At 53.7% G+C, this 25,385-nt stretch overlaps 3 protein-coding genes across 14 annotated transcripts in view; all 3 read right to left on the bottom strand.

The window, feature by feature from the left end:
• Positions 1–301, bottom strand: part of BAIAP2 (BAR/IMD domain containing adaptor protein 2) — a 33,594-nt gene extending 33,293 nt beyond the window's left edge. For all 8 annotated transcript variants that reach the window (XR_008207892.1, XM_052687562.1, XM_052687558.1 and 5 more), the window contains exon 1: positions 178–301. Coding sequence is in view for 7 of the 8 variants with exons in the window: in XM_052687562.1 (XP_052543522.1) it covers positions 178–249 (72 nt within the window). In the remaining variant the exon portion in view is untranslated. The remainder of the gene's footprint in view (positions 1–177) is intronic.
• A 4,812-nt stretch (positions 302–5,113) lies between these two features.
• Positions 5,114–10,966, bottom strand: CHMP6 (charged multivesicular body protein 6). Of its 2 annotated transcripts, none has more exons than XM_052687607.1 (8): positions 10,849–10,966; positions 10,645–10,754; positions 10,028–10,115; positions 9,403–9,489; positions 9,227–9,292; positions 8,873–8,953; positions 8,123–8,177; positions 5,114–6,677 (listed from the first exon to the last, which is right to left on the bottom strand). In XM_052687607.1, exons 1-8 carry the CDS (start codon positions 10,909–10,911, stop codon positions 6,526–6,528), a joined length of 702 nt encoding a protein of 233 aa, XP_052543567.1. In that variant the 5' UTR covers positions 10,912–10,966; the 3' UTR covers positions 5,114–6,525. The 2 variants fall into 2 exon arrangements, with proteins under 2 accessions (XP_052543567.1, XP_052543568.1); XM_052687608.1 differs by lacking the exon at positions 5,114–6,677 and adding an exon at positions 7,072–7,407.
• Positions 10,967–11,658: 692 nt separating this feature from the next.
• RPTOR (regulatory associated protein of MTOR complex 1) overlaps positions 11,659–25,385 on the bottom strand; it is a 118,956-nt gene continuing 105,229 nt past the window's right edge. For 2 of the 4 annotated variants that reach the window (XM_052687521.1, XM_052687523.1), the window contains 7 exons: positions 24,619–24,666; positions 20,269–20,375; positions 18,411–18,538; positions 18,234–18,320; positions 15,513–15,629; positions 14,913–15,042; positions 11,659–13,957 (listed from right to left, as the gene is read on the bottom strand). In XM_052687521.1, coding sequence (XP_052543481.1) covers positions 13,889–13,957; positions 14,913–15,042; positions 15,513–15,629; positions 18,234–18,320; positions 18,411–18,538; positions 20,269–20,375; positions 24,619–24,666 — 686 coding nt within the window. In that variant the 3' untranslated portion in view covers positions 11,659–13,888. The remainder of the gene's footprint in view (positions 13,958–14,912; positions 15,043–15,512; positions 15,630–18,233; positions 18,321–18,410; positions 18,539–20,268; positions 20,376–24,618; positions 24,667–25,385) is intronic. The other 2 variants (XM_052687522.1, XM_052687524.1) reach the window with 1 other exon arrangement.

The raw sequence follows: 25,385 nt of genomic DNA, 5'->3' as shown, positions 1-25,385 counted from the left end.
CCTCCTCCTCCGCCTCTCGCCCCAACACCGCGCTGCCCCCGCGCCCGGCGGAGGAGGGGAAGAGAAAAGGAAAAGAGAGAGAAATAAAGCAATCAAAGCAGATGGAAGAAGGGTGAAGGGAGGGGGGAGGGAAAGCGGGAGACGCGCCGCGCGGCCCCGCACCTGTTGCGGACTTACCTTGTAGACATTCTCGGTGAGGCGGTGCACCTCCTCGGAGCGGGCCATGGCGGGCGGGCCGGGCAGCACCATGGGCGGCGGCGGGGGCTGCGGGGCGGTGCGGGGCTGCGCGGACCGGGGCTGCCGGCGGACGCGGAAAGCGGCGCAGCGGAGCGGTACCGCCGTTTTTATCAGCTCCAGCCCGCCCCGCACCGCCCCGCACCGCCACGGCCCGCCCGCGGGGAGGGGCCGCGTCCTGGGAACGCCTCTTCGTGCCCCATCGTGCCCCGACCCGTTCTCCGCGTACCCGTCATCTCCATCCCATACCGTCCCATCCCATCTGCCATTCCCATTCCGTACCTCATTCCTATTCCATACCCCATTCCCATCCCGTACCCTGTGCCCCATTCCAATCCCATACCTCATTCCCATCCCATATCACAGTCCCATCAAATAACCCCATAACCCTTTCTGATCCTGTACCCACTCCCATCTCATACCCTATCCTACACTCCATCCCATACCCCTCTCAATCTATCTATAGCCCCTGCTGTGCCTTATCCTATAGCCTGCAATACCTCTTCCTATACCCCCATACTCTTCCTTCCCCCCCTCCATGTCTCACACTACATCCCACAAACCTTGTGGTGCCCTGTGCTGTGCCCCATAATTGTAGCTGCCCTGCACACACTCCCTGCACCCCATGCTGTGCTTCTGCCCACATGGTGCTGGGCATGAGGGGTGATGGAGGGCTGCAAGGTGTTGGTGTCAGATGGGGAAGGGCAGCAGAAACCAACCAAGAAAGAGTGGGACCATCACTGCGTGTCACGGCCCTGTTCTTATCCTATCCCTGTTTCTGTCCGTGTGACCACAGCACTGAGGTTCTCCCATATGCAGAGATGCCATGGCACAAACTGCTGTGGGTGTCCTCACCTGCCCCCAGGATGAACCTCCCCCCTTTTTCTCCTGCCCTTGGCCCCAGGAAGCAGTGCAGCAGGTAGCAGCCAGGTGTGCTATTTTCAGCCATCTCCTCCCTCCAATCCAAAGGCCTGTGGCAGGAGCAGCCCCAGATGGTCCCCATAGCTCTGCTGCTGTCCCACTGCCCCCCCTGCACCTCTCCACATTCACACAATGGGGAGCAGGGGCACAGCTCAGCCTGGCGCACCTGAATCTGTCCCAGCCTCATCCCATCTCTATCCTGGTTACATCCCTGCTTCCCACACCAGAGGTCAGGGATGAATTCACACCACATGTGCAATTTCCTACGTCAGTGGATTAACCCCTTCCCACTGAGGTTGGAGGGCAGGAGGGGAGCAGAGACCTCCTGGCTACAACTGGGTATGTGGGACATCCAGCCTGGTGCTGCAGTGTGCTCCTGCCCCAGGGACCAGGACCAGGACCAGGCCCAAAGCTGCTCCCACTGCCAGCAAAGTGCTTTGGAGAGAGCAGCCAGGAGCACAGTGCTCCACGCGCATCTCCATCGCCTTATTTTTAGTTGTGTTATGTAAGTTCTTCGCCACGTCACGGAGGTGGGGGGTTCTTGCATCTAATTCCAGTGTGACAGCCCAGCAATTCAAGCAAGCTGTTCTGCTGGAGAAGATAAAAGGATTTGTAATTTCTCATCATGGAAGAGGCCTTTTGGGACGACCCGCAGAGAATCCCGCGCTGCTTCCAGCCTCCACCCGGCTCCGCTTTCTTCCCATCTCCTGCTTCTCTTTATCTCTATCCCCAGGAAATCTGAGTACTGACAGCCTCCCTCCCTCACACCCCTGCTCCCAAAGCTCGAAGCCTCCGGGGTTCCTTATTCTCATGTTAAGAGATGGATTCCCTCTATTCCCATGGCTGTGCTGCGCCCACCACACCCCAGGGCCAGCAGCAGAACCCCTGCCTGCACCTCGCACCGCAGTGCTTGCTCAACATGGAACCCAACACAAGGCAGTGCCCACATGGGACCCCGGCAGCCGTAAGGCTCAGGACCATCCCCCCCACAAACCCCCTCCTCGGCTGACGGCGCATCCACGCACGCAGCACCGTCCACCTCCAGCCCCGGGTGGAGCGAAGTTGCTGTGGCAACACCACCTTATGTAATCCACCCAGTTCGGCTGCAGGTGTGTGGAGGAAATGGTGCTATTTTAGAAGTTTCATTAGGTTCCTTCTTAATTATCAGCATGGCGTCACACCAGTGCTCCCAGCCAGGTCATGTGCCCCAGTGCTCGGAGCGAGCATAGAACCACGGTGGTGATGGGTGAAGGCAGAGGGCTCCTCTTGGCCACTGCTCAGCCCCATGTCTCCCCATGGCTGTGCCCCATTGGAAAGTGCAGGATGGAGGGTTCCATGGGGATACCACCCCAATCCAAGCAGTGCAGCACAGGGCAGGAGTATCCCTGCAAGTGCCAACGAGATCACAGAGAAACCTCTGTGCCTTTGCTCTCATGCAGATGTCTTCTCCATCAGGGACCTGAAAACGCTGCATGTACTCTGCTGCGAACCCTCTCCGTGCTGTGCCAGGAGTTATTTGTTTCTCAAGCCATTTTAAGATGATTTTTCTGACATCTGATGTGGCGCTTTGGGAAATCAGCCTAATGGGTTCCAGCACAACCTCAAGAGCTTCTCCCCCCGCCAGCTCGTCCTGCTTGGCTGCTTTGGCTGATGGCTCGGGCAGCTCTGATCGATGTGCATTTCCCAGCCGTGTGCTCACAGTGTGCTCAGCCCTGAGCTGTGCTATGGAACCTCAGGCATTGCCATGGAGCCCCAGGCTGTGCCAGGGAATCCCAGGATGTGCCATGGAGCACTGAGCAGTGCCATGGAATCCTGAGCTGTGCTATGAAGTGCTGAGCTGTGCCATGGAGCCCTGAGCTGTGCCATGGAGTGCTCAGCAGTGCCATAGAGCCCCAAGCAGCTGCAGGGATGCCTGGTGACCTGCAATGCCCCATGGTTGATTGCATCCATCCCACGCTCTTGGTCCTTCCCCACTGCCCCCAGTGCTGTACCATGCAGTGCTTCGAGGTATAGGGAAGTTTTTGCCTTTGGTTTTGTAGAGTCAGGACTTCAAGTTGCGACCAAAAACTGGAGATTCCCTGCGTGTGTCAGCAACTCTCAGCCTGCTAAATCCCCCGAAGCACAAACAGCAAATCAAGTAAAGCCATTTATTGAGGATTAGCAAAGGATGAACAATTCCGGCTCTTATTTTATTAGGTGGAAGCTGTGGCACCAAAATCCAGCGCAGAGCCCAAACTGGCAGTGACAGCACTTTGGGGCCCCTGTGCAGCACTCAGCTGAGCAGCGCTCCTCCAGCCCCCAAAGTAGGTCAGCATTGCATTGCAGGGCAGGGTCTGCAGGGGGAACTTGGCCGGGTGAGGTCGAGCCGGGGTCAAGCAGCCGATGGTAACAGCAGGGGAGCAGGGGGCAGCCCCAAAAGGTCAGCTGGCCAAGGCCTGGAGGACCGGGATGCGGTGATGCCCCACTGCAGCTCCTGCTGTTTGGAGATGGGGCTGCAGGGGGTGTGGGGCTGGGCTTCCACTGCTTGGCCCCACCATGCCACTGGGCAGGCATGGCTCTGCTGGCTCCGGGTCGGCCTCAGCTCCCGGATCCATGAGTAATGCTGCATTACAGCCCGCTAAGGAGATCTCTGGGGATACTTCTGAATAACAGGCATAGTTCATGCGATTTGCACAACGGGCGCGATGGGATTTGGCATCACGTTGCTGGAGCTCGGGCTGGGGGTCACCAGGCTGGGGGTCACCAGGCTGGGGGGCTGCCTTCCCACCTGCACGGCCCCCCAATGCCAGCAGCCCTCACAGCCCCGGGATCAGCCTCCACTTGCTCCCTGTGACTCGGTGCAACCTTGGGCACAGCCCAGCCTCCGCCCCACGGCCGGGGACAAGGAGCGGCCGCTGATGGCACACAAAGGCGCAGGGCGTGCACCACCCGAGGAACCTCATTCCTCACTGTGTGGGGCAGCGTTGGTGTGGAAGGAGTGGTGACCCGAGGCTGCGTGTCCCCCAGCAGCAGCACCCGGCCCCGGCTCTGCACGGAGCTCACAGGCAGCTCCCGGAGCTGCAGAGGTCACATTCTCACACAGCCCCATAACAAACCCGCTTTGTTCCCACTGCTGCTCCGATGAGGGAACGGCACGGATTCTGTTGGGCTTTTTTTCCCCCCCAGTTGAACTGCCTTCGGGTGCTTTCACCGCCGAGCGGCCAGGGGAGCGCTGCACCTCTGCAGCCCCTCACCCTCAGTTCCACGCACGCTTCAGGAGCTGTTTGAACGAGGGGGTGCAGCACCAACCCCAGCACAGCACTGCAGCCGCGTTGGCATAGAAACTGCTGCGGCTCCGTGGATGCACACAGCTCGGCTGCACCAGGAGGGGCTCAGCCCCAAATAACTCCCAAGCTGCTTCCAGAGCATCTACGGCTGCGCTGCAGGGAAAGGAAGCCGAGCCTGAGCTTATGGGTGAGGCTGATGCTCTGCTGCCTTGTGGGCAATGGGGAAGTTGAGTCCATTTGAAGGCGACGCTGCTTGCACAACGCAGGGCACGGCAGCATCAGCACCCCCACATCCACCACCACCACCAGGACAGGATTGGGCACGGACTGTGCCTTGCAGATAGAGTGAGGACGTGATGCCAGCAACAGGCCCTGCTCATGGTGCATACTGGAGGAGTGCTACCGTTGCAGCAAGAGCACAACATGCAGCTTCTCTCCCAAACACAGCTCCAGAACTCAACACCCATGGCAGGGCACTGGTCCTGCTGTTACCTGGCAGCACAGTGCTCCCAGGGTGCCCAACACACAGCGTTGCTCCTTTCCTTCACATGGAGCCACCTCTCAGACCTCCTGCCCAGGTGCCTCCCAGGAGCACAGGGGTGAGAAGGAGAAGAAGGAGAAGAAGGAGAAGGCAACTCCAACCCATCGAAAACATTTACCGTGAAAACAAGAGGCTGGAAGAGGAATCGGTGAAACCATTAAAGCTGTTTATTGTTACAGCACACCACAGAGGTCACACAGCACTCCTGGCGCTTCCTCCCAAGGAGACACGGTACAATCTGTTTGGTACAGGGATTAGGAGAGGAAGCTGCTGGCAATCTGCTTGCAACTTTCCTGTGGGGAGGTCAGAGCGTGGCCTTTCCCAAAGCTGGGAGCCGCATTAACCCCCCCTGCACCGCAGTCCTGACCACAGCAGCACACAGACATGGGCTCAGCACTCAGCCCAGCACCTCTGCGGCCTCGGGGAGGGTCTGCTGGGGGCTCCCCTGCTGCCAGGACCTGGGGGGATTGGGGGGGGGGCAAAGAGTGCCCACCCTGCAGAACAGGGTCTGCTCAGAGCGCTGGCAGCAAGAGCCGTGCCCCAGGAGAGGTCCCTTAAGGACCGTATTGGAGGAGCCCAGCATCCACCCCTAGGAGTTACAAATTAAATAGGGTCAAACTAAAGGCGCAGACACCAGGCTAGCAACGGAGTAAAGGAGACGGAAGGAACAACAACGCTGATGAGAGCAGTGCGAAGACGAGGCTCTCTCTGGTGGAAAAAGTGAGCACTGCAATCACCCAGGATGTAACAGAGGGAAGCAACAGCCTTGCAGAAAGAAAAACCATCACAGAACGTAACCCAGGAGACAGCCCTGCGCCACTGCAGCTGCGGGGCGGCTCCCAGCACCCATCGGCGCTTGGCACGGGCACAGCCATCGCGTTCAACCTGTCCTTTCAATTCAGAAAGCCGTTTGTTTGCAAAAGCCACGCCGCTTTGTAAACGCGGCTCTGCTGCCCGCCAGCCAGCGGCTTTGTTATGCAACATTAATTAACAGAGAGAGCCGAGGAACCGAAAATAGGGCGGCTGCAGAGCGCAGGCTGCCTCTGCCACTCATGCCCCACATCCCGCCCCGGCAGCAGGACGTAATGCCCACACCGGGCTGTGGGACATCACACATGAAGGTGGAACAGAAAGCATGACTTAGGAAATACAAAACGCAGTCGCTGCTGACTCACCAGCACAGCCTCTGGGATTGCTCCCCATTATCTAGCACCAGGCCGCGTATCCCCAAAAGCAGTCACTAAAAGTCTGAGAGGCCCTCTGGGTCCTTCTGCTCTGTCTCAGAAACAAGGGTTAAGGGTTGTGGCTTCAGGAGTGTGATAAATACAGACCCGTGGATTCCTATGAGAACCTGCAAGCTGGCAGCTCTGCTGGTTTCCATGCACAGCTCCACCTGCACGCCCTGGCTGCCCAGGCAGCACCTTGGCCATGCCAGCATCCCTCTGTGTGCTGACTCGAGGAGCTGCACGCTTCACATCACTGCAGAACTCACCCATCCCAGCCCAACCTCTCTTTTTCCGCTGCCCTGCCACGAAATATGGAAGCTGACAGCTGGAAGCAGAGTTATCTCAGCCCGCCTGAGCACCGCAAAGGCGAATGCAGACTGATGGAGCAGGGCCACACAGGCTGACCTGTGGCTCCCAACGCAGGCAGGCTCCTTGCTGCTGTTTTCAGAGGCTCAGCAGATTTCTGCAGGCTCAGCTCTGCACTCAGTGCTGCGGATCAGGAGAGGAGGAGCAGCTGAGTGGGAATCCTTAATGACCGCCTCTGACTCATTGCCCAGGGACAGCCCAGCTCCTCACCTCACACCGAGGTTTCCCCCTCTCAACGAGTGCTGCTGCAGGCAAAGGCAAGCAAACACTGTACCTTGCCCAAAGGAACACCCTGGCTTTACGCAGAGCTGGCAGAACCCAACCCACAGAGCAGCTGCCTGCATCCAGAAGCAGGGGAGGAAAAGCAGAGGGGCTGAGAGCAGCACAGACAGAGAAGGGCTCACAGCAGCCCTGGGACAGCTGCATCAGACAGAAGCACCCCAAAGGGAGGGCAGGCTGGGGACCGGACAGAGCAAAGGCAGATTTTACAGCTGAAATCAAACCTAGAGAGAAAGTGTTTGGCTTTGGAAGTTTTAGAGTTGTTATTTAATCCCAAGACAGCGCAGCTGAGTGAGTTGAGAATTTAAGTTACAAAAAAAGAAAGCACTAGAAAATAATCTTGATACAAGAGCAATAATCAATGGGCTGAGGATCCCCGCCCTGCACAGGGAATCCTGCTCCACAATCTGCCCAGCACAGCTGGGATGCTGCCGAGGCATTGCTTGTTCCCAGGCAATTGCTTTGTCACCAGGCAAACTGTCCTGGGTGAAAGTTATGGGGGGGATCCCCAGAAACGGGAGTTAAGATGCTGCCACCAGCTCTGGTTTTGGCCTGTTCTTGATGGGTGTTGCTTCTGCGGAGGAAAAAGAAACTTGTTACAGTGAGAACAGAAGTAACATGCAGAGCCACCTGCTGCAGATGGACCAGGACTCGTGTTCTACTTCCCAGCAGAGCAACAAATGCTTGCACAGTGCCTGGAAAGCCAATGAACTCACAAACATGCATTACAAACGATTTTACCTATCCAGTATGCCTCTCTTTCCAGCAGCACTTCAAGAATTAAAACACTTTCTGAGTGCACCTGACACCATTCCAGCTGGCCTCCTGCCCAACACACACCCAGATCAAGAAGCCATTTCTCAGAGAGCTGGGGCACAGCAGCATTTCCCCCTTCCCCACCTTCTGACAACATGAGTCTAAATGGGCTCCATCAGCTGCCTGCTGCGAGGGCAGCTCATATTTTGTTCAGCCATCCTGCTGTCAACACAGAGATGACATTTGATCCGTGTTTAGTAAACAAGTGCTGGAACCAAACAAGCCCTGTCCTCCCTGTCCCAGATTTCTCCCACACACCATGCAGGGGCACGGGGTCCCCTCAAGGTAAAGGTTCAGCAATACAGGGTTTGTCAGAGCCACGGAGGGAAGCCTGTGCCAGCTTTCACCACACAGCCTACGCCCCTTCACGTCTGCTGGGACGTTTACAGCACACAGGAGGGCTCAAAGCGTTGCACAGAGCAGAGATGTACATGGAGCCAAAGCTGCAGAGCACACGGAGCAGACAGCATTACCTGGGGGCTCCTCCGGGAGCGGCTCAGAAGGAACGTCTGGAAGCTCCAACTGTTCCTGCAAGAACAACAAAGAGCAGACGTGGCGCCGAGCCTGCGCTGCTGCACGCGGTGATCACAGACCTTTGCACCACAGTGATGTGCAAAGATTGCTTGGGAACACAGGAGTGACAGAAGGGACTTCATGCAGAAACTGATACCTGCCCCCAGACCTGCAGGAAGGCTCATGGGTTTGAGCAGTGCTCAGTGAATGAGAGCAGGGCTTGATACATTTGCATTTAAATCAGCAGGACTCCCTGTTAGCTACAAATCTCCTCAAGTAAACGTTAGCTGCAGATCTTCTGCACCTCACTTCCCACTGGCTGCATGTTTCTGCAGTGAAGCCAAACCAGGGCAGTGTTTGGGGGAGCCAAAGGCATCACAGAGAGTAGTAATATACACTGATTCCTGTTCATCTGAGCACGATCCAGGGCTTTCAAGATCTTATTTAGTAAAGCAGAACAGCCACCCCAGTAAGAACAGAAATCAGCTGATTGTAGCAAATACAGTACAGCCCTTAAATCATCCCATTTTCAAGCGATTGCTGTGTGTGAACCAATTAGCTTGATCTCTCATGACTCAGGAATTAGGCACAAACAGGTGCAACTGAGATCTGTGTCAGAACAAGCTACAAGTGGTAATAAGATTATTCCTCCTTTGCCAACAGCTTCCCGAAAACATGCACTGAAAGTAATCACATCAAGTTAGTCCTACCTGAGTGATAGTGTTTAATTCCTCTAGAATGGCATCTTCATCTTCCTCAGTCAGGCTCCCAGCCAGTATCTCATCTATTTGCTACACAAGTGAGGAAAAGGCACATTCCAGTCAGAACAGTGCATAGCAGCAGCTCTGTGCCTTACAGCAGGATCCAGCAATGCACCAAACCAATGGATGCACGGCACGAAGGGCTGCTCAGAAAACCAACAAACCTAATTTTTCTGCAGGCAATCAAGAGAGAGTTCAAGTTCCAGTCTGGCTGCCTCTTGAACGAGGCTGGGCACACAGTGCCCCACAGAAACACGTGGCAACCTGCCTCTGCTCACAGCTACTCACACACACCATACGTACCCTCTGGTACTCCACAGCATCCTGGGTTTCACCTATTATTCTTTCCACTTCTTCTATTGACATAACCTGAGGAAAAGAGCCAAAAATCCACGCATGAGTGAGGCCTGAAGGGAGACATCCAAGGATCCTGTTGAGTTCAAGGCAACGCTGCGCTCGGCCAACCTGGCCACACGTACCTGGTGCATTTTGTTCAGACACTCGTTGCCTATTTTCAGGCCCTCAATGACCTTCATTTCGATCTGGGTGAACTCGATATCCTGGACCTGAAACAAGAGGGACAGGGGGAAGTGTCACAGCTGTCACAGCCCTGCCACAGACTCCCAGGAGAAACTGAAAGGTGAAGACAGTCAAGAGCCCCAACGGAGGCTTAAATCGTATCAGCAGTACAACGTATACAAAAACTCTTCCTTTGACACGTGTAGCTGCAAAACCAGATCCAGTAGGCTTTTGTCTGCTTCTCAAATCTAAGCTTAGGCTGTAGCTCCCCAGGCCATGCCAAGCAAACACATCCATTTCTACACCAAGGTTCCGAGACAAGCTGGACAAAGTTTCTACTGCAGCTGCCCACACTGTGACTAAGGTTCTACTAACTTACAGAACACGCCTTTCACCCACAGCCTGCAGTGCAGACTCACAACACGCTCCCACTTGATTGTTTACAGAGGTGTCACGGCACCAGCACAGTTTCAGATGCTTTGGGCAGGATCACAGCCGTGCTGGGACCTGGGGTGCAGTCCTGCACACCCTGAAGCAGCCCCTCCTGGTTCTGCCCCACTTATTAAGCACCCAGTGCTCGCTCACCATCCGCTCCAGGTTGCTGATCTGGTTGTCTGTCTTATCCAACAGCTGCTCCTGGTAACGCTTCTTCTTCAACAAGAGCATAGCTTTTCTGAGGGGAAAGAGCAGCAGATCAGCACAGAAGGGCCAGTGCTGAACGCTGTTATCAACGAGGCAGATGAAGGGATCAAGCCTACTCTCAGCACTACTCTCAGCAGTCTGTGGATGACGCCAAGCCGAGCGCTGCATTTGATACAATGGAAGGAAGGGGCAGCAACCAGAAGAACCCAGACCGACCTAAAAGTTGTGCCCACATGAACCAAATGAGGTTTAACACAGCCAAGTGCGGGATGCTGCAGCTGGGGGAGAGGGGGGGAGCAAAACGGCCGGGAGGAGAACAGACTGAGAGAAGTGCTGTGAAGGAGGGGGGGATTGTGATGGTGAGATGCAGGATGTGGGGCAGCTATGTGTGCTGGGGGCACGAAGGCCAGCGGTCCTTGGGCTGCATCAGCAGAGGGGGGGGCAGGTCTGGTCAGGTCAGATCTGTCCCGTCCCATCCCCTCCCCTCCGCTCGGCCCCGTCAGACCCGGCGCAGCTCCGTTCCCTCCCGCCCGCAGCCGCCCGGCCCCGCCGCCCCTTACTCCTTCTTGCCATCCTTCAGCAGCTGCCGGGCGAGCTCCCGCTCCCGCTCCAGGCCCAGGCTGATCCGTTTCTGGTACTGCCGCAGTTTATCCCGCTGCTGCTTCAATTGCTGAGGAGAGATGGGGTCGGGCTCAGGGCCGGACCGGCTTCGGGCGGCGGCAGCCCCCACCGCGGTACCGCTGCGGCCCCGGCCCCGCTCTCACCAGCACGGCCTTGTCCTGCTCCGTGACGCGGCTGCGCCGCTTCCGTCCGAACAGGTTCCCCATCGCCCCTCCGCCGCTCCTGTCCCGGCCCCGGGCGGCCCCGGCCGCACCGCCCCGCCCCGCGACGGCGGCCGCGTAGGGCCCGAAACGGCACAGCGCGGAGCGAACGGGAGAGCGCCGTGCAGTGCGACGGGCAGACCGCCAGAGGGCGCCAGTGAGGCGCGGACGGGAGCGGGAGGCGGTGACTATGGGGATAGCGGGGACCAGTAGGGGATGGAGCGGAACCATAGAGATGGGGGCATCTATAGAGAGTAGAGGGGACCTATAGGAAATGGAGGGAACCATAGAGATGGGGGCATCTATAGGGGGTAGAGGGGACCTATAGAGAATGGGGGGAACCATAGAGATGGGGGCATCTATAGGGAGTAGAGGGGACCTATAGGGAATGGGGGGGGAGGGGATCTATAAGGGATGAGAGGATTTACAGGGGATAGTGGGGATCTATAGGGGATGGAGGCTATAAGGGATGGCGGGACACAGAGCGTGGCAGCTATAGGGAAAGGGGGCATAAGAAATGGGAGAAAGAGGATACAAGGGAGGGGGAGCTTAGGAGATGGTGGATAGCAGACTGGGGGACAAGGGGTGTCAGGATGTGTTTAGTGGGGCTGGGGCATATAGGAAATGAGTACAGGGGATGGGGAATGCGAGGAAGGAGCCCCACGGCTGCAGCACTCCATGTTCCCACGCTGTTTCTGCTCTCCCCACCTCCCCCCCAACTCTCTGTCCCACGAAACGATCCCCAGCCCATCACCATTTCTGCATTTATTTTTTATTAACCATTTATTTGTCTGTAATTGACTCTCACATTACAATCGTGTGTTGGTTTTATTGTTTGTCTGTATTTTTTTTTTTTTTAATATATATATATATTTTAAATTTTTGTAAAATAAATAGAGATAAGTGAACTTTTAGGTAGGATGCTCTCCAGACCCTCGGTTAAACCCCATGATTGAATCTCTGCATCACAGCTGTGAACACGCAGCCCCCAACACACACCGTGCTCGGATGGAAGCTACACCAGGCCAGGTAGCCACAAACCCACCTCGTGGTGGCCACCGTGCCCTCGTGCCAGGCAGTTCTCACTCCTTTGACAAATACACTGATAGAAGTTAAAAAGTCTATTGTTTGCTTTCAAGCTGTGTGTGTTAATCGGTTACGCAGAGCCCCCGGCGCGGGAGGCACAGCTCTGTTAGATCATCAGTAACGTCTGGTAACTCAGAAGTAGACTTTTAGGTAGTTTCTCCTTTAGTTTAAAGCCTTTGAGCCACAGACCTGCGGAGGGCCCTTTGTGGGGTCAGCACTGAGCCCTCAGCACCGCTCTGCCCTCGCAGTTCAAGGAAGCTCAGCACAAGGAGCATCCAGAGGTGCATGCAGCATTTTGTGGGCAGCTTCCCTGCAAGCCTGGCAGAGCCACGGGGCAGATTCCATGACCCAGCTGCCTGCAAACACAGGGAACGACGTTACCAGGTGAGCATGGAGCAGTGCTGGGTCAGAGCCGTGGCAGAGGGGAAGCTGCCATTTACACATAAGGGAACCTTTCTCTCCTCTCCATCACCGTCCGCCTCATCTCTGGCAGCGTGCTGGGAGCCTGCAGACCCACGGGTGCAGCTGGAAGGGAACCTGGGGACTTGGGGTTTAGGAAGTCAACCTCAGTGGCCACAGTGACTTTTGCACGGTGCAAGTCCGGTTCTTGGCCAGGGAAATTGCACCTCAGCAGCACTTGAAAGAAATCTGCCTTTTGGCTTTGCATCTCTCTTCCCCACGCTGATCTCCAGACACATTCCGGGCTTTAAGGGATAGAAACATTCATTACAGAAGGTGCAGATAACAGAGCTGCCTGTTCCGTGGGGAGCTGGGACAAAGCTGCTTGCTCCAAGCAGGAAGACTTGCTGTCCTCCCTCTCTTTAGTGATTCCTCTGTGCTCAGACGTGTGGTTCTGCATCCCGTTCTGCAGGAGCACAGACAAGCCACAGCCACACACACACACCATGTCTGTACTGCATACAAGCAGCCTCCAAGGTGCAAATGTCCAACACCTCGCTGAATTTTAGCACATGGAGCGAGAGGAAAGCTGTGGTTTGAGCTCGGCTCCTCTCAGCTCTGCTGGGCAAAAGTTCTGCAAGTGTGTTTGCAGAGTTCACTGTGGGCAAAAGGACAATGACTGCAGAACTGTGACTGAGATACCCCAGCCTGCACCGTGTGCTCGGGTGGAAAGTGGTTACATGGTGACATGCTCCAGATGGGCTGGGATGGTAGGGATGGCCATGCTTTCTTCCCTCTTGTCCTGGATGTGCAACCTTACAATGCGGTGGCATCCTGCCCTGCTCCTGTCTTCTCCCCAAGCTCCATTCCTCAGGATCTCTGCCTTCCTTCTCTGTCGTGGTGTCTTCTGTCTCTTCCAGGGGAAGGGAAACCACATGAGAACAAGGGTCACATAACAAAGATTTTACCCTGCATCCCCTGCCCACCCTGGGCAGTGCAGGAGCCATGCAGCCCTGCAGGCAGGCAGCCCAGGGCTGGCAGAGGGCTGGCTGTTGGGCACAGGGCGGTGGCACCGGAGGGGTCCCTCTATGAGCTGGGACTCACAGAGCTGCAGCGAGTCTGATGTCAGTTCTGAACGACGCTCCAGCAAAAGGAGGAAGCAAAGATCAAAAGAAAGAACCTTCTTCGAGGGCACTGCCTCATCCGAAGCTCAGGAGCTGTGTTTCTAACAGAGCAGCCAACCACCGGAAACAAAAATAAAATATTCCTTTTTCTGCAGCTTTGAGAGGATACAGATGAAAAAAAAAAATAATAATAACAATAGTAGGAGATTGTCTCTCTCTTCCCCTCGCCCAAATCATCAGTAGCTAAGTCAGAACCAAAACGTTCAAGTTACGGGTTGCAGCAGCAGCCAACACGAAACATTCAAGTCGATGATCTCGCTATGTACACCGCGGGGAGGCAGGCGCCGCCTGCTGGGACTGCGCTGCCACCGCCGTTATCTGATCCGCTTCTCCACCGAGTACACCGAGATGTAGTAGTCATTGCTCCCGACTGCCAGGTGGGGCTGTGGAAAGGGCAAAAGGGGGGATAAATGGGTACAGCTGGTGCGTGGTAACGGGTGGCATTTCCAGCACTAATGCCCAGATGCTGGAAAGCTCTGAACGCAGCTCTGACGACATTTCTGCCAGCACCTACGTTGTCCCACAGAGTTATGTGCTCATTCCAGCCAGAGAAGAAAATGATGGTGGCTATTAGTTGCCAACCTGTAACATAATTTTTTCTAAATGGCAGCAAATCTGCTTGGTAGGAACGGTCGCCTGGGCTGAAAATTAACAATCCCTGCTGGGAGAGGGCCAGGAATAACCCTGCTAAGGACACCTGGGCTGGAGAGGGTTTTGTGAGTTTGCTGATTCAAAGAGCAACACAAACGTTCAGCCACTTCTCCCCCAGCCTCCAGCTGCAGGGCAGCCTACGTGTGCCTTTAGCTTCAGCAGATCTCCAATTGCTTTGCTGCACAGCATTCGGTCTTCCTACAGCCTCACATAAGTGACAGTGTAAAAGCAGCCCCAGAGACACCCGGGCAAACCTGCTGTCTGCAACAGAGGAGGCATGGAATAAATAAGCACAGAGTGCTTGGAAGTGAGAGACTGTCCCTCTGCAGGCAGCTCCAGGCAAAAGCACCATGGAGGATTTCTGTGGTGAGAACCAGGGAGCCACACAAGGCTGCAGACCCAGAGTGATGGCGACAGCACAGCAAGCTGAGCCACGGGTCAAAAGGGCTCAGCAGCTCGGAGCTGTGTGCTGCTCTGCTCTGGGGGTCATAAAGCAGCAGCACTGCTGGGACCTTTGCACACTCATGTGGAACTGACTGGAAGAGGATCTGGGCAGAGGGGCTCAAAGACATTCAGAAAACAGGGACGGTCCTGTTCCGTGCTGGGGGGTCCCTCTGCTTTTCCCTCTACTAATGTCAACTTTAAGTGAGAAATGCAAATTCCAAAAACCAAGAAGAGAATACAGACCCAGTGAGGATGGAAAGCCAGGCAGCTGATGGCTCCAACTCTTTGTCCCATAAAACCATCGTAGTATTTGATATTGTTGATCAGCTCACCGTTTCCATTGTAGATTGCAGTGAATTGATTCATTGAGCCACTGAAAGGAACACAAAGAGGATGGTGTTATTGACAGCAGTGTGGTAACACCGATATTTTTCCTCCAGCCCCTTTTTCAGCTGAGGCTGAGCTGCTCATCAGGTTGGTGTGCAAGCAGCTCTTACAAGCAGTGAGACCAACATTAACTGTACCATGGCAACCTCAGGAGAGAGATGTGCAGAAAGGCTCGAACCACAGTTACCTGCTACACTGTGGGATTGAGACAGGAAACATGGAGAGCTGTGCTTACATGTGCTGTAGAGTGGGTCCTTGCTCTGTGCCCACATCCATAGGAACGTGAGACCCTACAGCACCGCTCTGGTTTTGCTGCTGCGTGGAAGGCAGAAAATAACTGGGAACAAAGCTGCATTTTTTGTGGTGAGCTTAGAACCAATTAACCCACGAGTGAGGTTGCACAGACAAATCCTCTCTTTTCACTCTGGGGATGCAAGAGGCAAAACAAGAACTTACCATGCAAAGAGGTTGGCTTGTGGGTGAATGTCGAGGGCTGTGAGCCCTTTGACTATCTGGAGGACCTTCATGGACTCTGGCATCCGGGGGTCGAAGAAGCGCACGTCTCCATTCACACTGCCAACACAGGAGGTTCACAACGTCAGGCCGTACCCAGGCCGGGTCCTGCAGGCCTCAAGCACAGCCTGCCTGCAAGCCGACCACCTCCAGCAGAAGGTTAGCAGAGAGACACGTGCACCACTGCCTCCTCTGCCAATGCAGCTGAATTTCCACTGATGTCGTTGATGTTTGGTACCATCCACAAAGCACTAAGTGCTGTGCAAACAGCTCTGCTCTGCCCTCGGGAGCGATCCGTTAGTACTTTTATCACTTACAGCCCAGCCCCGACTATGAGTGCCTTTACTGTTATGTCGTCTCCAATGCACTAAGCTACACGTCAGAACCAAATTCCTCCTCCTTTTCACGGTAGAAAATTGGATTAGAAAACTGTAACCAGATGGGATCTGCTGGTACAATCCATTACACCAAATGTCTGCACACAGGAGCACATCCCCACTGCCCAGAGCGCCCTGTAGACCCCATGTAACAAACACTGCTTCACACCCAGGCTGTGACAGCCCCATCTGTGGCTTTATGAGGGAGGAGAAGTTGGGGAAAGCAATAGCAGCAGCGACAAGACGCCGTGCTTGGTGAATCGAGCACTTTTCCAACACAAAGGATTTCTTGTTGTTAAGTGATGTCTCTAAAATAACCGAGCAGAATCCCATCTGTTACAAGTGGACGCATCTCCTAACAGCCCTGGAACAGAGGGCTGAAGATTTTGTGGAGGCTCATCTGCTCCTCTGTGCTCCTTAGGACAGACTAAGGGACAGGCACAGAGATCTCTCTCGGAAACTGAAGGCAGTGTCACCTCATCTGACCTTACTCTCCTGGCAGCACATCCAAGGCTTCTGACACCACAACTGCTTTTTTTTCCCCTCTCAAGCCCCTGGTGACTGTGTACAACTGTGAATCACATGACAGAGATCAGAACAACTGAAAAAACATGAAGAAGTCTATTGCCTCCTGTTTTCTTACCTCCAGAATATCTAATACCGATGAAAAGCTGCTATACAGGATTACTTATACCAGCCTAAGAAGCTGCAACTCCAGCTGTCACATAATTAAATTCAAGACAAATTAAACTCCAGGTTAATTTACATCCAGAATACCGGATGGAAATACTGCTTGAGAGAGATGAAACATACAGCACACTCATTTAATGCATCACGTGGTGAACCAGTGCTGAGCAACGAGGGCCACAGGACCAGGTCAGAGCCAGCCATTCTGTCTTCAACGCTCCCATCCCTGGTCCAGATGAAAAGTTTCTCTGTTATTCAGAGAATTACTCCATAAGCAATACAATGCCTCACAGTATGTTATAGGGAACAGTTACACCAGAACCTTCTGTGATCTAGAGTTTGCTTTCCTTGGATCACAGAATCACAGAACGGCCTGGGTTGCAAAGGAGCACAGTGCTCATCCAGTTCCAAATCCCTGCTGTGTGCAGGGTCACCAACCAGCAGCCCAGGCTGCCCAGAGCCACATCCAGCCTGGCCTTGAATGCCTGCAGGGATGGGGCATCCACAGCCTCCTTGGGCAACCTGTGCCAGTGCCTCACCACCCTCTGGGTGAAAACTTCCTCCTAATATCCAACCTAAAACCATTCCCCCTTGTCCTATCACTATCCACCCATGAGAACAGTCATTCTCCCTCCACGGATCTTGCTGTCAAATGAATGAGAGAGTGAAGTGGGAGAAACTGAGAGCAATGAGGTTGGCCATAAGAAGCAGAGTTCCTCCAGAACGAGACCAGACCTGTCTGCTGAGGCACACCACGTTCTCATACCCTTTTAATCCTGAGAAACAGCATCATTTGCTGGTAAGGACATCGAGGAGGGGGAAAAAGGAGCCTTCAGATACAGGCTGGCCAAGCATGCAGGCCTGAGCCATGAGATTGTTGAAAGAGATTACGGAAAAGAAGATTAAAAACTCTCATACGTGAGCCTGACAAATCTGGCAGCCACGTCACTTAAGTCTCCTTCTGAAAAATCTTAGTAATTATTTTGCTGATCCATCCCCCACTTCAGGAAAGTTCTGCACCGCAGAAAATGGCCTTGCTTGCATTTTGTAACCAAGTAAAAAAGAGCCTCTCTGTGTGCAAACAGCAGCATCGTGACAATAAATTATAATCTGTTGTTCTTTAATGGCTAAATAAGTATATGCTGCTCTACGCAGCATTTACCAGGCTGCAGAAATGGATTTATGAGTAGAGAATTGCTAGATAGCAAAGTAATCCTGCACAGCAATATGCCCAACAGATGCAACATAAACCTCCTTCCTTCTCGCATTCCATCTCAAATGACCCCACAAAGATGCTGGCAATAAAGAACAACAACATGAGATGCTATATCTAGCTTGGGTTTCTGGTTCACTCGATGCCTCCCTCACACGCCTCGTGACAGTGATTTCAGCACAGCTACTTTCTTGTTTACTCTCAGACCTCACTAACAGGCTTCCAAAGAAAGCTCTGCGTTTCTTTTTGCCTTCTCGCCACCAGGTTTGCAGCAGGAGTTAATTACTGAAGCAACTGTCAAACTCTTTACACTTTCAGCTCCTGAAATACCAGAGGCAGATTTCAAGCAGCAAAGCAAAACAGCCCCACCAGTAAAATCTCTTCTACCTGACGCTCATGATGTGGCCTTCAGGATGCTTCTGCAGGTACGCCTTCACCACCCAGGCTGTGTGCTCCCTGTAGGTCATGACACGGCTGAGGAATGAGCAGAGAGGGGAGAGGTGGTGAAGGCAGGGCGGGGGAAAGGTGGGGAGAGAGCAGAGAGCAGGGCAGCACAGCGATTACCATTCGCTCAGAGCCATCCTCCGGTCGAACACGCGGATGGAGCCGTCACCCAGCCCTGCCACGATCAGAGACCGATGGGAGTCGCACGACAGGCTGGTCACACAGCTGTCTGCGCCGGTGGGGATGTCCTGCAGAGAGAGCACACGAAGCCCAGCTGACACCGAGGTGTGTCTTCAAACCTGCAGCCCCCAGGAGGAGGCATGAGGGGCAGGCTGCTAAGCCAGACACATCCCTGTTCTCCTCCTGCTCCTTTCCCCATTCTGTACATCAGTTCAAAACCAAACCGTGGTTAAACCGTGGCACTGCACTGGTGCGGCCTTCCTCCAGACTCTCTGGATAGACCAGAAGTGGGAGAGGTGGCCCTGGAGATGATGGTCACTGCTGTGGGTGATAGAGCTGCGTGTCCCCACAGCTCAGCCCAAAGAGCCCGGGGGAGGAATTCCAGCAAAACCTGCTTTTGTGAAAAGCAAGGCACAGTCTGTTTTAGGAAGGAAAAGTTCATATTATCCTCTACTAAGTGTATCTATTGAGATAAAACAAATTGCCAGAGGGGTCATTTCTCCATGAACCATCTTTGTTAGGTGCGAGCTGTGAAAGCCACCAGAAGAACAGGCAGGGTGGTAAATGTTTGGAGGACTTTAGTCAAGGAAGAAGAAAGTACCTGCAGAAAGCAAAAACTTGTAACGGCACATACAGGAACACAAATAAACCCAAACCTAAGCATGTCACAGTCTGCATACCTCTGCAGCTCTGGAGCAGTGTCCAAGCAGACGCAGCCCTGGACAGTGCTGTGCCACCTAGCAGTGACAAGCAACTCAGTGTTAGACAGTGTTAGACTGGCAGACACTGTGTGCACTGAAAGAAATGACATGAAGAAGGAAAACTGGAGCTCACAAGGAGCTGTGCTGGGAGCACATGGTGCACTCTCACTCCTATGCTTTTTGCTTCCCTCTTTCTGCTTGCCATAAGCAAAAGAATTGCTCGGAATCATGCCTATGGTTGGCATGAAGAAAAACATTTTCAGTTACATCAAGTAAAAACTAAGCAGTGCTGCAAAAGTGGGATAACAATCAGGAGGCACGTTAGAGCTGCATTAGCTAATTTCACACTTCAGTCCTATTTTTGCTGTCGCACATATTCACCTTTCCTAGCTGCTATTCACAGCTGAGTGAAGGAGCTGCTGGCTGAAGCACCCAACTCCAGGGCTGTTTGAGCCAGCCATGCTAACTGCCTGAAAGCAGAGCTTGTCTTTGAAGCAGGAACAAGCAGCAGAAGTGAAAATGAGGTACTCGCTTCTTCAGCTACATCCAAAGTGCTTCCAGAGGTTCACTTTTTGCAGTTCAAAGAGTGGGAAGCACCTTTGTTAGCTCAGCTTACATCGCTTTCTGCTCTTCGTGCTGAATTTCAGTTTTCCAGTGTTACTGAGTCAGGAAGTTCCAACCACTCCAATTTCAACACCACCACTCTTTGTAATTAAACAAGAAACTCTTTTTTAGATGCTTGCAGCACAATCACTCATCCTCATCATTTCAAAGATTTTCACCTCCTGAATTTTGATGTTTTCTAGTTTACATAGAAAAAAAAATGGGAAAGTAATTAAGATTAATATAGGCTTAATCATCCTGCTTTGCAGGGTTGAAGCATGGCAGCTTTTATCCAGGGCTGATTATCTTCTAGGAAGTCTGGAAACAAGCCTTCCTGTTCTCTGCAGCATGGCAACCTCACTCAGCAACCTGCTGCAGATGCAGAGCCGTGTGCTCGCTGCTCACAGGACGCCCCAGCAGCTCTCCTGTGTGCAGGCAGCAGTGTGGGAGTGTTCCTGGAGGGAAATGCTGCGGGGGACACGCATGGATCTTACCTGCACTTTCATTTCCCTGTCTGTGTCCCAGATGCGGATTATCCTCACGTCTCCCGAGGTCATGAGCAGCCCAGTCTCTTGTTCCCAGTCGACCACCATTCCTGCTCCTAGGAGAAAACAAAGGCAGGGTGTGTGAATTACTCAAGTCAGCAGAGGCAGATCTGCACTACTTACAGCCCAGCGTCCGCAGCACAAGGCCACGGAATCTGTTGTCGTTACAGGCAATCTGCAACTGCATACACACATCCACACAACCTCCAAAAGGGATCAAAGCAGGTGCTCCTGGATTTGAGTCCAGTTTATGGCCTCTGCTTCTCGGCTGGAGGAAATGCTTAGGAAAGCCTGAGTGCAGAATGGTAAACTCGTGGGGCAGACACGGCCCTGCAGGGGTCCTCATAAACCACCCAACCCATACAGAACGCTGCACCCAGCAGAGACCGAAGCAGACCAAAGTGGTGCCATCACACACAGCAAAACATGCCATCCTCTGCATTGCTGTGACCCCTCATTTTAATAGAAGTATGTGGCTAAGGAACAAGAAATACTATCAGCAGTGCTGCAGGGTACTGAACTAAACATTGCTAGGAGTAAAAACCAATTAGCTATACAACAGGTTTGGCAATTACACTGCTGAAGATACATCTGTGAGAGTTTTTGGTCCTCATCTTCGAGGGCACAATCTGATTGCTGGCTGAAGTTTACACAGAAGTCCTCACGTAAGCCTCCTGCAGCACAGAATGGATATCCCTGTACAGCTGACTTTGGCATCTGCACACAGACAGGCTGGCAGCCTGTGTGAACCGGTGAACTTTGCTGGCTTGGCAATTTGCAGAGACAAATCCACCTCCCTTCCAATCAGGGAACAACGTGCCCCACATGAGCTCCCTCAGCCCACACAGAGCAACTGCTGTCAGAACGCAGCAGTGCTTGGATGCAACAAAACCCTTCGTTAGGAGGGGAACTCTCCAAGGAACAATTCTTGTACATTTAATTAGAGGGAACTTCTGGACCACCACAGCGTGCAAACATGTTGCTAAAAGCAGAGAGCTGTGCACCAACCACCCTTCGCTGTTTATGCTGCAAAGGCTGACCAATCCAAAGCTACACAGGGCTACAGGGAGGCTTTGGTTCATTAAAAACACTCCATGGGAGCGTTAGAAACACTTTGCCGACCAAGGACCAGCAGCCGGTGCCGCCTGCAGAGGGCGCGCGGGCGCCGAGTAGAAGGGCCGGGTGAGGCGGGCACGCGAAACCGCGGCTTAAATGCGGCCGCGGGGAGAAAAAACCTCTGTGACACAGCGCGGGTGTTCGGCTGCGAGTGGCGCGGGAGGGCGCCTTCGACGCTGCGGCTGAAACGGCACGGACTGCGCGAAACGAAACAGAGCCGAACTATTCCACCGAAGGGCAAATGGTGTCATGGGGGGAACGACAGAGCGCTGGCTCACGTCTACATGTTAAATCGTAGTGTTTTAGGATGAGGGGAAAACAGAGACTTACTGCTAATTACAATTTCCTTTTTAATTAACGGAGGTCCTTCTCCAGGACTCACCCGCTGAGCGCTGGCTGGTGGCTGCAGGATGCTTCAGCCTCACTGAGGCAGAAGGAAATGCATCCTGTGGGTACCTGCAGCCCTGCTCCTGAGCTCCTTGTGCTTACAGCAGTGGGGCAAAGAGGGGTGACCCCATGCAGCCCCCCGAGCTGTGACCCCACACGGCCCCTGACACACCTGAGGCCACGCACCTGCAGGACCGGGACCCAGCAATGCAGTTCCCCGAAAGCATCGTTAGCTAAGATTAAGGTTATCCTGTAAGGAATGATACGTTTCCAGGTAACAAGTGATAAATCATCCACAATGCAGGGGGAAAAAAAAAATGAGGTGGCTGTTGCTGTTCCTGAGCCGTTTAGCACAAGTGCTTGCAGTGCTGTGTGATGGGAGATGATGAGCAGAGCAGCCGCTCTCGAGGCTGTAACTTCCTATGGCTGCTCCCCCAGGATTCCCCCCGTGCATCAGATATGTGTCTCATGGGGGCTGTTCCCTGTGTAAGTTTCAATAAATAACAGCGATGTTGAAAACAGCTGCCTTCTGGTGTCTGTGCTTATTTCTTCATCATGGCTGAACGTGGGCAGCCCGCACCAGGCACCATCAGGAACACCTGCACAGCCCACAGACAGCAGCACCTCGCACTGTGATGGATGGTTTCTGACCACAGACCCCCGTGGCTGAGCAGTGAGGCACAGAGCTGCCTTCCCCTCCAGGAGGCAGTGGGAGGGCTGCGTGACCTCACCTCACTAATTCTCACAGTATCCTTCAGTCAGTGCCCTCTCCTCATGCCAAGGACTACGCACAGCAAGGGAGAGCAGGACCTGCGACGCTGGAAATGCACACAAACTTGCTCCTATGGGGCTTACCCCCAGACTCTGGGAGGTGTGGGCTCACTTTACCTTCCCCCCTTGCTCTACAGCACAACCTCAGTGTGATTCTGATCCTTGGACTCTTTGCTGGCTGCATCCTCCCTGGGGCACAGCCACCCCGGATCCCCCCAGGTGCTGAGACCCCCCCCGATTGCCTCCTCTTCTCCCTCTCCCACCTGCAGGGTTACAGAGCGCAGGAGCAGCAGCGTGACTCAGAGCAGAGCACAGCCCCAGAGGGCACGGCCCCGTATTTCTGCAGTGCAGGTACTGACGTCCTTCACTTTGTTAGGGAAGCCCCAGGAGAGCAGGAAGGAAGCAGGGAGCTGGCAAGCATGTGCTTCTTCTTTCTTGCTTGGCTTAAGTAGAAATTTGCTTGAAGTACTACAGATGACGGCTGTTTACCTACTGGGGCCAACAGCTCCCACGAGGCAGCGATGGATGGGAGTGCATGCAGGTTGGACATGCATCCCCTTGTTAACACATCTCCCTGTATCACTCGGGGGGCCCTGGGGATGGAGGCAATGCAGCTCACACGGACGTGAGGGATTCTGCTGCTGATCTGCACTCGGTGGCCCGATGTGACCTGCACCATCATGAAACCATTGGTCTTTCTCCAACGTACCAGAGATCTGCAGTGCAGCCATTTGTGCAGAGCGAGGCATGAATGAAGAGACAGCCCCTTAGCTTCCATTCAGTAAAATCCCCACAGAAGACTGGGCAATGAGAACGGATTTTTGGTGCCTTAGTGATGAAATAGTGATGCATTCTGCTGCCAAATGAATGGAGAACCTCACATGCTTTTAAGATTTCCTTAGCAGGCGAGAAGAGACTGTGAATATTTCGTATTGATTCCCAGGTATTTGCTTGCAGTTGCAGGGATGCAGTGCAATTGCTTGGCATTAGCAGCACTGCTCCAACAAGAGAGTTGCTGGCCCTTCCTTATGCTGCTCAGATGCCTGCATTACCAAGCAGGGAATTCCCTGCAGCCACGCCTTGCTAATCTCAGCCTTTCCATTTGAGAATAGATTTCTGAGCGAAACACAGAGCCACAATGATGAAAGCAACACATCAGCTTTGCTAATTTCAGTGCTTTGCTTCCAAAGAGGGATCCGCAAAGACCTCCAGCTAAAGAGCTCTGCATCGCACACCCCCGCCATCGTTTCCGTCCTGTTGATCACCATGGATGTGCTTGGCTCCTATCAGCCAGCAAAGATCGATAATTGCAGAGCAGCTCAGGAGCATCACGTCAGCACTCACCCATGTATGCGTGTGCACACAGATGCTGGCATGTCAGCCATCTGCTTCCCAGCAGCAAGAAGGGGTCAGGCTGGGTGCCACGCAGCGCTGGGTCCCACAGCAGGAGGCTGGGGGCTCATCCACCTCCCTGCCACATGATAGAACAGAACCTGTACCATTTACCGGGCATTTCCCTGCCAAAGGACTAAGCTCACTCTCCTAAGCCTGCTAGGTGAGATTCTTTAGCTTCTCTCTCTGAAGTGATCTTTATAGCAGAAGTGTATTACAAAACAATCCCAGCAAAATCCACATCAGCTTAATGGCCTCTTGCATTTGGAACCTGTCTTCCAAACTCCTTTGCCTGGGGATGCTTTGAGATCTTCCAAGAAAGAGAGATTTCTGCCTCCCAGAAAACTGCCCACGCTTCCTGCGCAGAGCTCAGCAGATGATGCAGACCTGTGGATCTTTATCCTTTCCTTCAGTGCCGGGCTGAGATCACAGCACCGTCCCTGCATTGCTCACAGCCATCACAGACACACACAGCATGAGGAGTGGAGAGGGAGGAGCAGCAAAGCCTTCCAGGAGCCACGAGGACCCAGCAATCATTCCAAACAACTCCAAAAACCAACCAACCAACCAGACGTGGACGAGGAGCTCCTTCCCACCCCGCCTGGCCATAGGAACAGGAAAGAAAGGACTCACCTCCCTGCTTACTTCTGTCAAGATAGATTGAAACCCTTCGGGCCAGACCTGTGAGAAGACAGGGATTAGGGGTGACACCACGGGTCAAGCCAGAGCAAAACAAATCTTACAACAGGATTAGAAAAAGCAAGTCGAAGCAAAGGTCAGGACAGAGAGAGAAGCAGAAGCATCGAGAGCAGCACATGCCTCCATCCCGAGCAGCATTAGTTCGGTCGCAGCCCCTTCCCAGGACCATGGCTGTGCACACACCGTGCCTGCAGGTCTGACATTTCCTCTTGAATGAGGAGATCTGGGAGCTGCACGGAGCTGGCTCTGAGTGAGAGAGTGAGGAGAGCCAGGGCCAGAGCCCAGCTGGTACGCAGCTCTGGTACCAGTAGGGAGCTGCAGCTCCCATGGAACTGACAGAGCACAGCGTTGGTGCGTCACACAGAGCTCGGGGGGAGCAGCCCAAGGGCAGCTGGGAGCAGATTCCAGAACTGCTTGGCTTTTCCTACAGCTTTTCTGCAGAATTTATGCTGCCTTGAAACACTATGGCTACTGAGAACATTTTTTGCCATTTTTTCAGATCCTCCTGTCTCTCGTGTTTGTCATGTGAGAAGTAACACTGCATTACACCAGAGCACCTGGTTCCGATGCATCTTTAATTTTGACTTAAAAAGGCTTTCTTGGCACATCGTGCATGCAGACGCAGATCTAATTAAGATCAAAATCAACACAGTCAACTGCCCACACAGCAGTTTACCACTGTTTAAGATTCACCATCCCTG

Source organism: Tympanuchus pallidicinctus, unplaced genomic scaffold, assembly GCF_026119805.1.
Source record: "Tympanuchus pallidicinctus isolate F22 unplaced genomic scaffold, pur_lepc_1.0 scaffold23, whole genome shotgun sequence".
NCBI lineage: Eukaryota > Metazoa > Chordata > Aves > Galliformes > Phasianidae > Tympanuchus > Tympanuchus pallidicinctus.
Note: the sequence above shows the minus strand (reverse complement) of the source record. Positions and strands in the feature narration are given on the sequence as shown.

Excerpts from the sequence above, each read along its gene's own strand:
- CHMP6 (XM_052687607.1), bottom strand. The coding sequence starts at position 10,911 with ATGGGGAACCTGTTCGGACGGAAGCGGCGCAGCCGCGTCACGGAGCAG. Across the intron at positions 10,116-10,644 it reads CTGAAGGATGGCAAGAAGGA|AAAAGCTATGCTCTTGTTGA; the intron begins GTAAGGGGCGGC and ends CTTTCCCCTCAG. Across the intron at positions 6,678-8,122 it reads GCTCCCGGAGGAGCCCCCAG|CACTGAGTGCAGAGCTGAGC; the intron begins GTAATGCTGTCT and ends CCTGATCCGCAG.